The following is a 15,633-nucleotide window of genomic DNA, read 5'->3' on the forward strand; positions in this document are numbered from 1 at the left end:
GATTATCACTTTTCAAAATTGTGTTCTTGTATTTCATATCTGTTTCATAACTTAGAATGGAATACATAAAACAATGAAGGACTGCCAGGGATATTCATGAAGTATTTCGACTCTTTAGTAAGAGTGTAGATAGCGTACACCATTGAAAAACAAGTAGCTACAAAGTGTTTTTGAATATTTGAGCCAATAGGAATTAGTGTAATATCAAAATCACTTTGTTAGAAATATAAAAGCTATGATCAAGTGTGAGTGGTGTGGTTTAGATTACTAGTTGGAACTAATTCTCCACTTGGTGGTTTGTTTCTGAAGAGCATGCAAGTCGTTCTCAGGGCTTCAATATTAAAATCCAGTTACAACGTTTGTCCTCATCATATATTCACACATACCTGACATATTTTCCCGTTTCTTTGTTTGTAGCAACACAGCTCTGTCTCTATCCAAACACCTGGAGGGACAGCATTACAATTATCCGAGATTTATGAATGACTTTACAATTATTTTAAAAAAAGAGTTCTCTCAGATACACTGTACTCACCGAGGTTGACAACGGTCACAAAGATATGTTTCTGGAATATGCTGTCTATCGATACCCATACAGTCTATGTGCTGCCAAACACTAAGAAAATAATTAAAAGGAACACATTCAATTGAAAACTTCATCGTTAAAACTAAGCATTATTGCATTATATAATAATAATAATTTTATCCCAAATCAATACCTATCGTTTTGATTATTTCATCTGTTGCCATGCAAATCAATTGTTTACTAATTTTCATTTATGATAATTTAAAAAATATCAATCATAACTTTGCATACTGCTTATATTTAAAATAAAAGGCCACACAATGAATACAATGTTTGCCCTAATGAAAGCTCTAAATTACTTGCTGTATCAATTCAAGGTCTAAAATATAAACCAAAGTCTTTAACAACCTATTTGCCATGCTTTGCAATGGCATCATTCTCATTATCATTCCCAGGGACTACTCATGCATAATTCATGAATAGCCCATTAAAGCTGGGTGAAGTTACATGAACTTTCATCACAACAATCAGTTTAAAAAAAACAAACTCAAACTAATTATCTAATAAAGCATTTATCATTTGTTTTAAATCTTAAAATGTTACAATGCAAGTGTTATAAAAGTCAAGGGAGCGTTAAAAAAAAGTAATCTAAGTTTCAAACTAGCATATCTTACTGTGGACATTCCCTTGGGAGATATCCTAACGTTCTAAATTAGCATATTTAAAAAAAAAATCAGTAAGGAGCAGATGAGGCACTGGATTTTCTCAACTTTTTTTCTTTCTCTTCAATAATACAGATCCACAGGCACTGGGAGCCTTTCTCAACTTTCCTGTGTTACTTTTATTCCTACGAGAACAAACGTGGATGTTACCTGTACCAAATTGCACATTGTGACCAGGAAAATGCAGGGTTACAGGAATAAGGTAGGGTGGTAGGTCTGGGTGGGATGCTGTTCAGAGGGTTGGTGTAGACTTGATGGGCCAAATGGCTTGGCTCCACACGAGGGATTCTATGATTCTACAAACAAGTGCACGATCAAAAGTTTCTTAACCACTGGCTAAGTTTAGCTGCAACTGTCCTTACTACAGTAATTTTGACAGAGGAAGTCTGTTGTCAAACCATAACATGGGGTGCTGAGACTAATTCTAGCAGCCTCACTAATGCCACATTTAAGATCTGCAAATAGAGCATAAACCTGATCCAATTCTGGTCTGTGTGGCAAAAATGAACGAACCCGACTTTTGAAGACCTCTGTAGCAGCTTATATATAAAAAAAAACAAAATTACACTGCTAAGTGAATGAACACAAAGATAAAAGGTTTGGTTGTTGCATGCCTACCTGCATTTATCACAACAGATCATGTATCCATCATCATGGGTAAATCCACAGATGCACCTGGTAACATCTGTGCCATAGCTTCCATCCTCAGAAGTGCTGATTGTCGTGGCACTGGAAGTCTCATCAAAATTAGCTGTGGTGAATATGCTCACCTCATTCTTGCCTATTACGACAGTTGGAGGGGGTGAAGCTGGGGGTGTTGGCGGAGGACGAGCACCATAATTGTGGTCCTGAAATTAGACAATAGACAATAGACAATAGGTGCAGGAGTAGGCCATTCTGCCCTTTGAGCCTGCACTACTATTCAATATGATCATGGCTGATCATCCTTAATCAGTATCCTGTTCCTGCCTTATCTCCATAACCCTTGATTCCACTATCCTTGAGAGCTCTATCCAACTCTTTCTTAAATGAATCCAGAGACTGGGCCTCCACTGCCCTCTGGGGCAGAGCATTCCACACAGCCACCACTCTCTGGGTGAAGAAGTTTCTCCTCATCTCTGTCCTAAATGGTCTACCCCGTATTTTTAAGGTGTATCCTCTGGTTCGGCACTCACCCATCAGCGGAAACATGTTTCCTGCCTCCAGAGTGTCCAATCCTTTAATAATCTTATATGTCTCAATCATATACTGTCTCAGTCTTCTAAACTCAAGGGTATACAAGCCCAGTCGCTCCAGTCTTTCAGTGTAAGATAATCCTGCCATTCCAGGAATTGACCTCGTGAACCTACACTGCACTCCCTCAATAGCCAGCATGTCTTTCCTCAAATTTAGAGACCAGAACTGCACACCGGACTCCAGGTGTGGTCACACCAGGGCCCTGTACAGCTGCAGAAGAACCTCTTTGCTTCTATACTCAATCCCTCTTGTTATGAAGGCCAGCATGCTATTAGCTTTCTTCACTACCTGCTGCACCTGCACGCCAACCTTCATTGACTGGTGTACAAGAACACCCAGATCTCTCTGTACTACCTCTTTACCTAAATTGAATCAATTTAGGTAGTAATCTGCCTTCCTGTTCTTGCCACCAAAGTGGATAACCATACATTTATCCACATTAAGCTGCATCTGCCATGCATCTGACCACTCAACTAACTTGCCCAGGTCACCCTGCAATCTCCTAACATCCTCATCACATTTCACCCTGCCACCCAGCTTGGTATCATCAGCAAATTTGCTAATGTTCTTGCTAATACCATCTTCTATTTCATTAACATATATTGTAAAAAGCTGCAGTCCCAGTACTGATCCCTGCGGTACCCCACTGGTCACTGCCTGCCATTCCAAAATTGTTGAAGGAATAGTGAAATTTCAATGCACACAACGATCAAGTAATTAGGAGCGTCAACAAAATACTATGTTACACAAGAAGAACTGATTAAAAAAATAGGTGATTATGCTGTAGATGCACAGGACGTTCGTGAGACCACATCTGAAGAACTATGCACAGTACTGGTTCACCTTAGATAAAGGAGGATGTAAATGCCTTGGGAACCTTTTACAGGAGGTTTACTATCTAATACTGGAATGAGCAGTTGTCTTACAAGGAAATGTCGAGCAAGCTAGGTTTGCATCTGCCTTGTTTAGAAGAGTAAGAGGTGACTTGACTGAAGCATATGACATGTTAAGGGGTCTTGATAAGGTGAAAGTGAATCAGATGTTTTCTTTTGAGGGAGAATCTTGAAATACTGGTCACTGTTTAAAAATAAGGAGTTTCCCATTTAAAAGAAAGGTGAGGAGAAATTATTTCTAATGGAGGGTAGAGCCTTGGCCAGAAGACTCTATGCATCAAAAGGCAGATGAAGCAGAGTCTTCGAATTTTTTTTTGTAATGCAGGAGTACACAGATTCTTGATGCGCAACAGGGTGAAAGGTTACTCGAAAGTGTAGCTTGGAATTTAGACTAATCAGATCAGCCAGTTTTATTGAATGGCTGAGAAGGCTAAAGGGGTCAGGTCCTGAGTCAAATATTTTTCCTCCAAATTGTTTAGCTAAATTATTTTTGCTTAAAGGAAACTACTGTTTAGGAACGAATCCAGTATTAGCATCAGAAGTAAAAAAGTCAGAGTCATACAGTATGGAAACAGACCCTTCAGTCTGACTCATCTGCACTTACCAGACATCCCAATTGGATTGTTACATTGCCAACATTTGGCCCATATTCCTCTAAACATTTCCTATTCATATACCCATCCAGATGCCTTTTAAACGCAGTAATCCTATCAATCTCCACCACTTCTTCTGACAGCTCATTCCATACTTGCACCACCCTTTGCGTCAAAAGGTTACCCATCAGGCTCCTTTTTAAATCTTTCTCCTCTCACCTAAAACCTATGTCCTCTAGTTTTGGACGCCTCTACCATTGGGGAAAAAAAGCCTCAACTTTTTATCCCATCCATACCCCTCATGATTTTATAAACCTCTTTCAGGTCACCCCTCAGCCTCTGCGCTCCTAGGAAAAAAAGCCCCAACCTAATCCGCCTCTCTCTTTAACTCAAATCCTCCACTCTCGGCAATATCCTTGTACATATTTTCTGCGCTCTCTCAAGTTTAACAACATTCTTTCTACAGAGGGCGACCACATTTGCATGCAGTATTCCAAAAGTGGCCTCAATGTCCTCTACAGCTGCAAAATGACATCCCAACCTGTATACTCAATTTTTTGACCAATGAGGACAAGCGTGGAGCTTTCAGTCACAAAGAAACTCATGTGATTCTGCTGTACCAATGCACCCAAAACCTGCCTTAGATTAACTAAAACTGTATTGGCGAGTCATTTCAATTTAAATGCTTTTGTAGGTTGAAATGAGATTGCTAATTATTGTATAATTAGAAAGATCATTAAAGCTATCACGTGCAAAATTATTTCACGATCTTAGAATAGATTTAAATGCAAGAATTGCCCAACCAGATCTTGTTACTGGTTCCCTGGCTACATAGGTTTTTCCTGGAGTGGAAATATTGAATAAAGTTATTTGCATAAATGGTGCCTTCACTGAGTCCCTTGTACTAACGCACACGCACAACACAGGTGCTGTGGGGGAAAATAAGCAGTACTGCTGAATAGCAACAGTGCAGGGGAGCAACCAGAAGAAACCAAAAAATAAATAGAATAGATTTAATCTAGAGAGTTCCAGAATCAAAAAGTGATTGTGCTAATCCAATAAATAATGCATTCTCCAACAATCAAGTTTCATTTATGGAGTCTTAAAGGACGGAGACAGACCCTTCAGTCCAACCAGTCCTTGCCACACATAAACCCAAATTAAACTAATCCCACCTGTCTGCTCCTGGCCCATATCCCTCCAAATCTTTCCTATTCATGTACTTATTCTGAGGATCTGAAACCTGAATACAGGCTGAAGTAACTAGTTATTGTCAGGAACAACCACTTAATAGATACTCTTAATAATTTAAGTAGCAATAAAATGGCTTCTCAATGCAAATATGACAAAATGGCTTCCAAGCTGCAAATTGACAATTCTGCTAAAAGCTGCATAAAATGGCTTTTAACTCTGCTGCAGATGCATAACAGACTAACAACAGTCTGTTTCAACAGAGATTAGCAACAGTGCTCCCTTTACAGAATAGAAATAACTCGACTAGATAAGACATTACTGGGCATTCTAACTGACCTTCAAATGGAGGTGCAATGGCTCAATTGGTGAGATAAGGGTGCTTGAGCGTTGGAAAACAAAGTTGGTTCCCAGGAAATATCACTAGACCAAGTAACTGTCAAATAAAGCAATATCATGTGTTGATTGGTAATTGTCTGAATGTACTTTGTGATCATGGCCTGAACCTTTGAGAAAAGTATAAAAATGTCTTTGTTTTAAAGCCATGTGTGCAGATCCTCCGAGGAATATGGGTGCATACAACCTCTGTGTTTCCGGATGCTCTGTACTTGGCCTTATGAAGAAATAAAGAATGAAGTCTTCAAGAAACAGACAGATTGAGAGTGGTAATTGACAGATCACGGAACAGAGAGACAACCCCCAACCCCCCCCCCCCCCCCCCCCCCCCCCCAAAACCCCTGGCGGTCTAGATCTTCAAACCAAATGTCTTTTAAACACTGATGTATCTGCATTCACCCACTTCCTCGGAAAGGTCATTCCACACACAAACCACCATGTGTATAAAAATATCGTCTCTCATGCCTTTTCTCAATCTCTCTCCTCTCATCTTAAAAATGTGCTCCCTCGTCTCGAAATCCCCAATCCTAGGAAAGAGACAACTACTATTATCTATACCCCGCTTTATAAACTTTTATAGATCATCTCTCAACCTCCTCCACTCCAGTGAAAAAGTCCCAGCCTATTTAACTAGCCTTTTGATATAACTCAAATGTTCCCATACCTGACAACATCTTGATAAATCTCTTCTGAACCATCTGTAGCTTAATAATATTGTTCCCACAAGTGAGCAACTAGAACTGGACACTGTTTTCCACAAGAAGCCTCACCAATATCCAGGACAACATGACCAACTCCTATACTCAAAGAACAGAGCAATGAAGGCAAGCATGCCAAATACTTTTTTTAAACCAGCCTGTCCTCATTCCTGAAGGGCTCTGGCCCGAAACGTTGAATTTCCTGTTCCTTGGATGCTGCCTGACCTGCTGCGCTTAAACGAGCAACACATTTTCAGCTCTGATCTCCAGCATCTGCAGACCTCACTTTTTACTGTCTACATGCGATGCAAATTTCAAAGAAATACATACCTATACGCCTAGGTCCTTCAGTTCTACAAATTTTCGAAAAAGTCACACTACTGACAAGCAAAAACATCCTTTCTAACCTAAGTGAAAAAGTGTACAATCATCATTAATTACCCTGGAACAAGTTTAACTGCACCAGAATATATTTTAATACCTGGCTGTTAATTTTAACTGTCTGTTCAATTCAACTCCAATTGAGCTTCCAAAAATATAGATTTCATACAGGTCCACTATAAACTCATTGCCTTTGCTCGTTAAAAAAAACCTAAATACTCAATGATGAGCAGGAATAAGATCCAGTTAAGGGCAGATGTAAATGTAAATTTAAAGAGAAACTTTTTTTTTTGAAGTTGAAAGTTATAAATTTAGTTAGCTCATGATTAAAAAAAAGTGTCACGTGAAGGAAGTAAATGTGATGTGAAAAAAGTGGGGGGGGGGGGGGGGGGGTTATGAAAGAAAATTATAACACTTCATAATCTTATCCTTATCTGATGCCCATGAATGTAAATCTACAGTAGTTTTTTTTCTGTATACAAAGGCATGATGGCCAACTACAAAACCTTTCTGTCACCATGCTCAGATCCTCAAATTTCATGAGAAAGATGTGCACCTTTGTTATTCTGATTAAAGCAGCTCAACCAACAGGAAAGCCACAGAATGGCTTTCTGCTAAACTTCATTTCTTTTATAAATTAGTCTACAACAGTGAGAATAGTCAAGCCAGGAAGACAATTTAAAGAACTACATTCTGCATAACTTTTATCAGGGGAATTCTAGAACATACGATTTGCTTCACAAAGAGCTTATTGTCATGCAGCAACTCATTTGAATCAAGTACACTTTATTTTCTGGTGCCCAAAGATGCGCACATATCAAATGTTGCATTACCTTTCTCTTTACCGAACAACTAGACGTTACACAAAAAAGAATTATCCATTAAAGTGACAAAACATTCCTTCCAAAAGGTTTGTATCAAGAAAACGCACACAAAAAACAAAATGGCTTTGACCGTTCAGCCACAAAAATCATTAAAAACCAAACAGAAACTTAAACAAATGTTAATCAAGAATGCATTAATTTAGGTAAACCAATACATCACTATTAATAACAGATGTGGCAAAGCAGTAAAAGTTTACACAAGACAAAATGACATGGTAATTTGCATTGTGTTAGATGGGCCAAGAAGCTGGTTTCTGATACAGCAGTATAACTTGCACTGTGGTTGTTAAGATTAGAAAAATTATGAGTTCAGATTTAACATGAAACAAAGTAATGATTTTATTAATTTCAAAACTTACTGCATAAGGCAAACCAATGTAATTGTGTGAATGATGAGAACTGCTGGTATATAACTGGTGCGGATAACTGTTCGACTTCTCTACCACCACAGGGCTTGCTTCTACAGATTCTGGTCTAGAAGAAAAAAAACATGGAAATATTCATTATGATCCAGATTTTTGCCAAATATATACTTTTTTCAACTGTAAATAATTAATACAACTTACACCTCAGTTTTAAAAAGGCACAGACAAAAGCAAGAATTGCACTAGAACTGTTTTTTTAAAAAATCTCTTTAATTGTATTCCTAATTTTCTCCATAATTATGTGGTGGATGACATTTCTAAAGAAACATGCCATGCCACTGGGACAGCCTCACTAAGGGAAAAGTAGAAGCACTGCAGAATTTAGCACAGAAATGGTTAATTTTTTTTGACAATTTATAGAACAATAGAATGTGATTTTGTGTTAGCGTGCATGCGAATTATGGACAAGTATGCGCTTAAAGTTCCTACGAAACAAAACCAAGTTTAAGCAAAATAAAAATTAAACAATTATATGGTTCTTAATGAAACACTTAGTGAAACATAGCATACTTTTATGACTGTTTAACAAACTCAAGCACAACAACACAAGGCCAATGAAAGAAAAATTGAAAATAACACTCAAAATGAAGAATAACTTAACAGATTTTATTTTACCTCTAAGATATTATGTAATACATACTTTATTTAATTCCAATAAATCTGCTGCTAAATGTTTTAAGACCAGGGCTTGGTTGTAGAAAAAGATAAATGAATATAAACAAATAGATCATCTTCATTCTAATATCAGTTACTCCAAAAGCTTCAATACAATCAAGTTCAAATTCAGACAATGGGATGGAAATGATATTGCCACCAAGTTCTGCCAACTGGATGCATGCTAACATTTCTCATTATGTATTTATTATATGCTGAAAGACTTCTTTAATGTGGACAAAACTGACATATCCTATAAGCTGAGAGCATATAGGAAGGTAGAGTCGAGACTGCAAACAAATCAACCATGATCTTATCAAATGACTGAGCAGGCTCGAAAGATCGAATGGCCGATTCATGCTCCCATGTAGAATATTAGTTTTCATCAAAAAAATACTGAAAAAGCCAAGTAGAAAATTGTCATATTGGTTTGCACTGGCAAGCATGTTAGATTAAAAAAGAAATTGGCAGTAGTCAGAAAGTGAAGAATCCTTATTAGTTGTGTGGTGTCATAATTCTGCCTGTTAGGCAAACAAACACTATTGTGCAGATTATCATAGCTGTTTTCAAGGAACTGCTCTGTCACTGATTCAAGAACGGCAGAAGAATTCACTTCAACATTAGCTTACAGTTGCTAACAGTGTGTAAACCCATAATTTACTGATAGATGCTTACAGCAGTAGGAATTCATTGCTTTCAGGAGAAGCAGCATTACAAGCGACTCAACCGAGATCAAACACAAACAATGACAGACGACTATTAGGTGAGAACCTTAATTCTGCATGGGCTCAAATACGATTTGAATTCCCTTTAAATGTAAATTAGAGAATTGTGAAATCCTAATTACAGACAAACATGAAAACTGATGACTTAGCAGGAAACTATGCTACTTTGCTTAGGAACAGAAGGGCCAAACAGGCCCATCAGCATTCAAATTGCAGATAGTGACACTCATCAAGAGCATGAAATCCAACTCTGACTAAGAGCAAAGTCTGATATCGGATGCAAACTTTTCATGCAAAATAATTACAGTACTGAGCAAACCTAGGTAACCTAATGATTTTCCCGCCCCACAGCAAATACTCTAAGGGTCACTGTACTGTTGATAGAATGTGATCCAAAAACATTTACATGGGACAGTTCACAGAAAATTCAGGTTTTGATTAAATGCATTGCGAATTGCTGAAATGTTTTACTGCACTATATACCTTCTCGTGATGTTCTATCATGGTTTAACTGAATGTCGGAATAGTCCAAAGGGCTCAACTGCCTCTTGTTCCAATGTTCCATACTGTGCTGCTGCATTAAAATCACTTTACAAACTGCTAAATAATTACATCTTTAAAGAAAAGTTGTTAGAAGCTAAAAATTTTTTCGATCATATATAAAACATTACCCAACAATCTACAGGATTTTTCTCCATTGTCTAAATTGTATGAAATAAAAATTATGAAATTAAAATCACTGTTTCAGGGAGTTTCTACCACTGACTATCTTCTCCCATCTCCTGAATGCATCAACTTCCCAATGAAATTCTGTTCCATAGAAGCCAATGCCCTCTGCCATCTCATCCGAACGTAGTTACTTTTCAGAGAGCCTTGATCAACTGTTCAAAAACTTTCATTTCCAAGCACATTTCTCACAGGGTTCATGGAGTCCAGGATCAGGAAAGGGAGCTCTGGTACATCTGTCCCTCCCTAAACCAGAAATATTGAGGCAAACTGTAGTGATCCTACTTCCATCCTAGCAAATAACGTAAGACAAAGGGTCAATTCTGGGACCACAATGGTCTGCTTTACTCAACCACACATCAAGCGATTACAAAAACCTTCACACTCAGAGGCATAGAGATGTACAACATGCAAACAGACCCTTCGGTCCAACTCGTCCATACCAACCAGATATCCCAACCAAATCTAGTCCCACCTGCTAGCATCCAGCCCATATCCCTCCAAACCCTTCCTAATCATATACCAACCCAGAGATGCCTTTTATGTGTTGCAATTGTACTAGCCTCCACCACTTCCTCTAATAACTCATTCTATACACGCATCAAAAAGTTGCCCCTTAGGTCTCTTTTATATCGTTCCCCTCTCACCCTAAACCAATGCCACCTAGTTCTAGACTCCCCCACCTCAGGGAAAAGACCTTGTCCATCCATGCCCCTCATGATTTTATAAACTTCTATAAAGGTACCCCTCAGCATCTGACGCTCCAGGGAAAATAACCCCAGCCTATTCAACATCGCCCATTGTTCAAAGTCTCTACTTGGCAACATCCTTGTAAATGTTTTCTGATCCCTTTCAAGTTTCACAACATCTTTCTGATAAGATGGAGGCCAGAACTGCATTCAATATTCCAAAGGTGGCCTAACCACTTTTCTGAAAATCAATGCTACCAAATAGGATTCTACAACTAAACAGCTTATTAAATTATTACATACAATTTTTATGACAGTGAAATATACTGCAAATTTCAATTGACTCTTTAGAATTTCCACAGATCTTCTTGGAACATTTATGCCTGGAAATGAAAAGTTGGTGATAGGTGGAAAATGTCACAAGAGTTTTCTATGCTTTAACATTTTACCTGAATCTTTGTTAAAAAGACCAAAAGTAATGAAACTGACTGAATAATGCTCAGACATTAACTGAAAATGTAAAGAAAATTTGATTAAACTATGTCTCAAATTTGCAGTGAATGATAAAGTCAGATTTTATTTCAAACAAAATACTTTTTTTTTAAGTGAGTATATACAAATGTTTGAAAGAATAAAACTAACCTAACAACAATGCAATTGCTTTTACACTAGTACCTTTCCTTCAACGATTCTCACATGCCGTATACAACCGTTAGCTGCATGGCAATTTATTCTGTAAATGAACGCCGACTACTAAGTATTTGGAATTTTAACAGATTTTTTTTTAAAAAGTCATAAAAATGGAGTTAAGAACACATAATAAAATCAGACTTGCCCCAAATATCAATTTTTTTTGAGTTTGAGATGACGGACAATTAATAAATCAGCAGCAGAAAAGCAATCAACCAACACGGAAATAGTAGAAAATTACAGTAACACGTTTTGCTTATATCCAACTGCCGAAAAGCACAATAATCTCCTTGTGGTCACCAACGTGACTAGGCTCACATCCTGTTACACTGCTAGATAATTCCGCCCAAAGCAAAAACTGTTCAGGCTTCTGCAGAATTAAACTTATGTTGCAACATTTACTAATTTCTTAGCAAGATTGTACAAAAGCTTAAATTAAATGAAAATAGCAACTTTTCCCCAAGATTACCAGCATCAACATCTGTAGATTTAGAGGAACCTCTATTATCTGAACGAGATGGGTGGGCACTACTTCATTCGGATAATTGATTATTTGGTTAATTGATTCAATGCCTCTGTTTTGGAGCTCAAGAGTTTTCTGAAGCTTCCTTTTTCCTCATTCTGCCTGCCTTGCTCCCCCTCTCTTTCTCAGGGTTTGTTTCCGAGTAGACACACACGTGTGTAAGCAGCCTACAGCACTGCTGTGGCCTGCCCCAGCACAAGCAGCTCAATGGGATTGACACAGGGAACACTTGCAAAGTCCAGTCCCCATTCAGGAGATTAGGCAGCAGCACACCACACACCTGGCTGCCCCCAACCCCGCCCCCACCATGCGCACTCCAAACCCTGTCCGCCCCCACCCCCCTGCCCGCCCACATATACCCCCACCTCTGTCCCCATGCGCATGCCCAACCCAATCCAACCCCATTCCCTGTCCGATCCCAACCCACCCCCAAACCCTGTCCAACCATGCCACCCCATCCACCTCTGCCCTCACTCAGTCACCACATCGCCTCCCGTCCGTGCCCCCGAGTTCGCTTTTGATTATTGCAAATAAAAGGCACGATCAGTGTTGGAAACACCTCTTTGATGTGATGTTTTTATCAGGATCTCGAATTCTTCTTCAGATAATCCAATATTCGGATAATTAATATTCAGATAATCGAGGTTGCTCTGTATACCTATTCTTACTGGTTATGCATTCATTGAAGAAACTTGACTACTGGAACAAAAACTTCAGAATTAAAATCTCAATTCTACAAAGTGCATTCTATTGTTCCAAAATGCATGTATGCACACGATTGCTCAAAAGCTAACATTTGACAAGCACAACAAATTCATAAGTCTATTTCCTGATGCTTGCAAGATTTAGTCTCCTCTTCTTTTCTAAGAACTTGAAAAAAAAGCAATTCCCCATCCTAATAAAGTCAAAAAAGTTACAGGCTTTTTTTTGTTTTCAGATGAATCTCTTTTATATTGCATATTTCCATCATATTGGTTTAGAATCAGGAAACACCGAAGTCCTGTTACCATAATTGAACGATATGTAGTGATTGCAGTATAAAAGGAGTAACTTCCTATTGTAACAAGCATCCCTTTGTGTAAGGCTGAACTGCAACACATTGATGATTTTCTCATTTAAGGTGTTTGCTTTAACATACATTTCTTTCTTGTTTGGTAATGAAGTGAGCACAGCAGTCATTGAGTCATCTAATCACCGTACCTGTATGAGGGCTCCTTTTTTATTGGCTTAGTTTACACAGACACTGAACAAAATCCACCAGAAATGTTGTTTGAGTGATATGAAAGATGGGTCAAAAGAAAAATGGGAATAGAACAAAGTGTGGCATGTATCAACAGTAATGAGAAAGTGTACATAATTCAATTAGAGCTCATTGCAACCTGAATCAATAATCTCTAATGCAGAAATCAAAAGTAAATGATTCAGTCACAATTCTTTCAAGTCACAAACCATTTACATTTACACAAATTTTAGATAAGGTTATAGAAAATAACAAGTTATTTTCACAATTAATTTTTGCAACATTTATGAAATTTTATCATGAAGATAATATGTTGGTTATGCAACTCTCCGAACTTGCCCATGCCAAAAATACATGGCTTTTTTCTGCCTGCCTGACAGCAGAGAAAACTAACATTTATACTGGCCATCTGTTCTATAGTCTACCTGCACTCCACTTGCCAACATTTCAAAAACAAACAGCTCTACTGAAAATTAAAATCCTATGCCCAGAAACAAAAGACATAAGCATGGTTACTTTGTCCACAGTGAGATGGCAGGACAGTTTGAGCCGTAAGTCCTTTGTATAAACATTTGCAAGTTAATGTCAGAATGTCCTCTTACGCAGAATAAAGATTTTATGACTGTTAATTATTTGTCATTATTCTGTGATCATCAGGTTTGTTTTTCAAACTTCCTGAGAAAAAAAAATTCGCATGTAATTTGGGTAGCAATCCTGAGGTGAGACTAAGTTTTTGCCAACCAGAAGTCCAAAGATGTAATACACAGAACTCTAAAGACTTCTCTTTGTGGTGCCATTGAATAAACATACAATTATTAAACAATTCAAAATGAATCATTCTGATACACAACACCAATTCCTGTTTGTAATAATGAGAAGAGGATGTAAGAAAGGAAATACATGTTGCAACACTGACAGCTGCAAAAAATTGTTGTAGCTTCAGGACTGTTTCAGTACAGTCAATAAAAGATACCTTGATCATTTGGTGTTACACAGCTTCTGAATGCAAATATTAAAGATTAGTTTTTAAAATAAAATGTTAACTTTTATTTTAAATCACAAATGGTGATTTGTGATACAATTAATAACAAGCAGAGGTCAGGTTCTTTTTACTGAGTGGTTCGGATCAGTATCTGAATCGAGGATAATTTCAATTTGGTGGGGCCAGTTATTCATTATTACATTGTTAAAATGCAAATCCTTTTTCAATCCTTTCCTCATTTACTTATACCTTTGTAGTAACATTTTAGGAATTTTAAAAGATTCTATCTCAACACAAAAAAATACATAAAACAGACTTGAAAGACTTGATGCAATAATTGTATAAATTAAATACATTATTAAAAATCAAGATTAATGGATTAAAACATTAACAAATAAACATTTCATTTTCAAAATAGTTATTCTGACAACCCTTAAGTCTTCACATCTAACTATAATTTCATGATTTCTATCTCGATATTAATTGTCTTACTTATGGAATACATTTCCTATTCATTTTACCCTTTCTGCCTATATTATGACTGTCGAATTTTCATAATTCTAAAGTTATAACTCCAATCACAAGAAAGTGTTGTTATACAAAACTGTAATACTGACCTACTGCCACAAGATGGTGGTCTGATACACATTACACTAACCTACAAGCTTAAAAGTTAACTAACACATCAGGTTATCGTGCAACAGGTTTATTTGGAAGCACAACCTTTTGAAGCGCTGTTCCTTCATCAGGTGGCTGTTGAGTATAAGATCGTAGGACACAGAATTTATAACAAAGGTTTACATTGTGATGGAACTGAAATTATATATTGATTGAGACCTGGATTGTTACTTAAATCTCATCTTTTAGAACGGGCATGCTGGTTTCATTTCTTTCACATATAAATTCCAGAACTTTCTTTAAGTTACATTCTCAAGTGAACTTGAACATTAGGTGCCATGTCAGCTCAGATAACGCATTGGAGGTATGAGATGCCCTGTATGAGGCTGCCTGTGCCCCAACGTTCAGACAGATTCTATTTCTAAAGACAGGAATTTACAGAATCTTACATGGATTCAAGCAGTTTTCGAGCAAAATAAAATCTAATTCAGCAAGTACAGATTGACTCCATAAACTTGTGTGCGCGCGCGTGTCTTGAGGGGTTATGAGTGTCTGTGAATGTGTGTGTTTGTGTATGTGAGAGTGTAAAGGGGTATACGTCTGTGAAAGAATGCGTGTGCATGAGGCGACGCGAGAGGACGGGCATCAGACAGAGAGCGAGGGAGAACCTGAGAGAGAGTGAGTCAGAGAGAGTGAGAAAAAGACAGTGCATGGGGGGGGGGGGGGGGGGGGGGGGGGGGGGGGGGGGGAGGAGGAGAGAGAGCATGTGAGTGTTGAGAGTGTAGGTGTGAGAGTGTGTTTACCTGTGTGAAAGCTTGGTAAAGTATGTGTGGATGCGATG

General features: G+C 37.9%; 1 protein-coding gene across 5 annotated transcripts in view; it reads right to left on the bottom strand.

Annotated features, from left to right (window-relative positions):
• Positions 1-15,633, bottom strand: part of kmt2e (lysine (K)-specific methyltransferase 2E) — a 124,982-nt gene that overhangs the window by 70,363 nt on the left and 38,986 nt on the right. For all 5 annotated transcript variants that reach the window (XM_060842798.1, XM_060842799.1, XM_060842800.1 and 2 more), the window contains exons 3-6: positions 7,880-7,994; positions 1,867-2,096; positions 536-616; positions 387-445 (exon numbers count right to left, since the gene is read on the bottom strand). In XM_060842798.1, the coding sequence (XP_060698781.1) occupies positions 387-445; positions 536-616; positions 1,867-2,096; positions 7,880-7,994 (485 nt within the window). The remainder of the gene's footprint in view (positions 1-386; positions 446-535; positions 617-1,866; positions 2,097-7,879; positions 7,995-15,633) is intronic.

The sequence above is a fragment of the Hemiscyllium ocellatum genome, chromosome 23 (assembly GCF_020745735.1).
Source record: "Hemiscyllium ocellatum isolate sHemOce1 chromosome 23, sHemOce1.pat.X.cur, whole genome shotgun sequence".
In the NCBI taxonomy this organism is placed as follows: Eukaryota; Metazoa; Chordata; class Chondrichthyes; order Orectolobiformes; family Hemiscylliidae; genus Hemiscyllium; species Hemiscyllium ocellatum.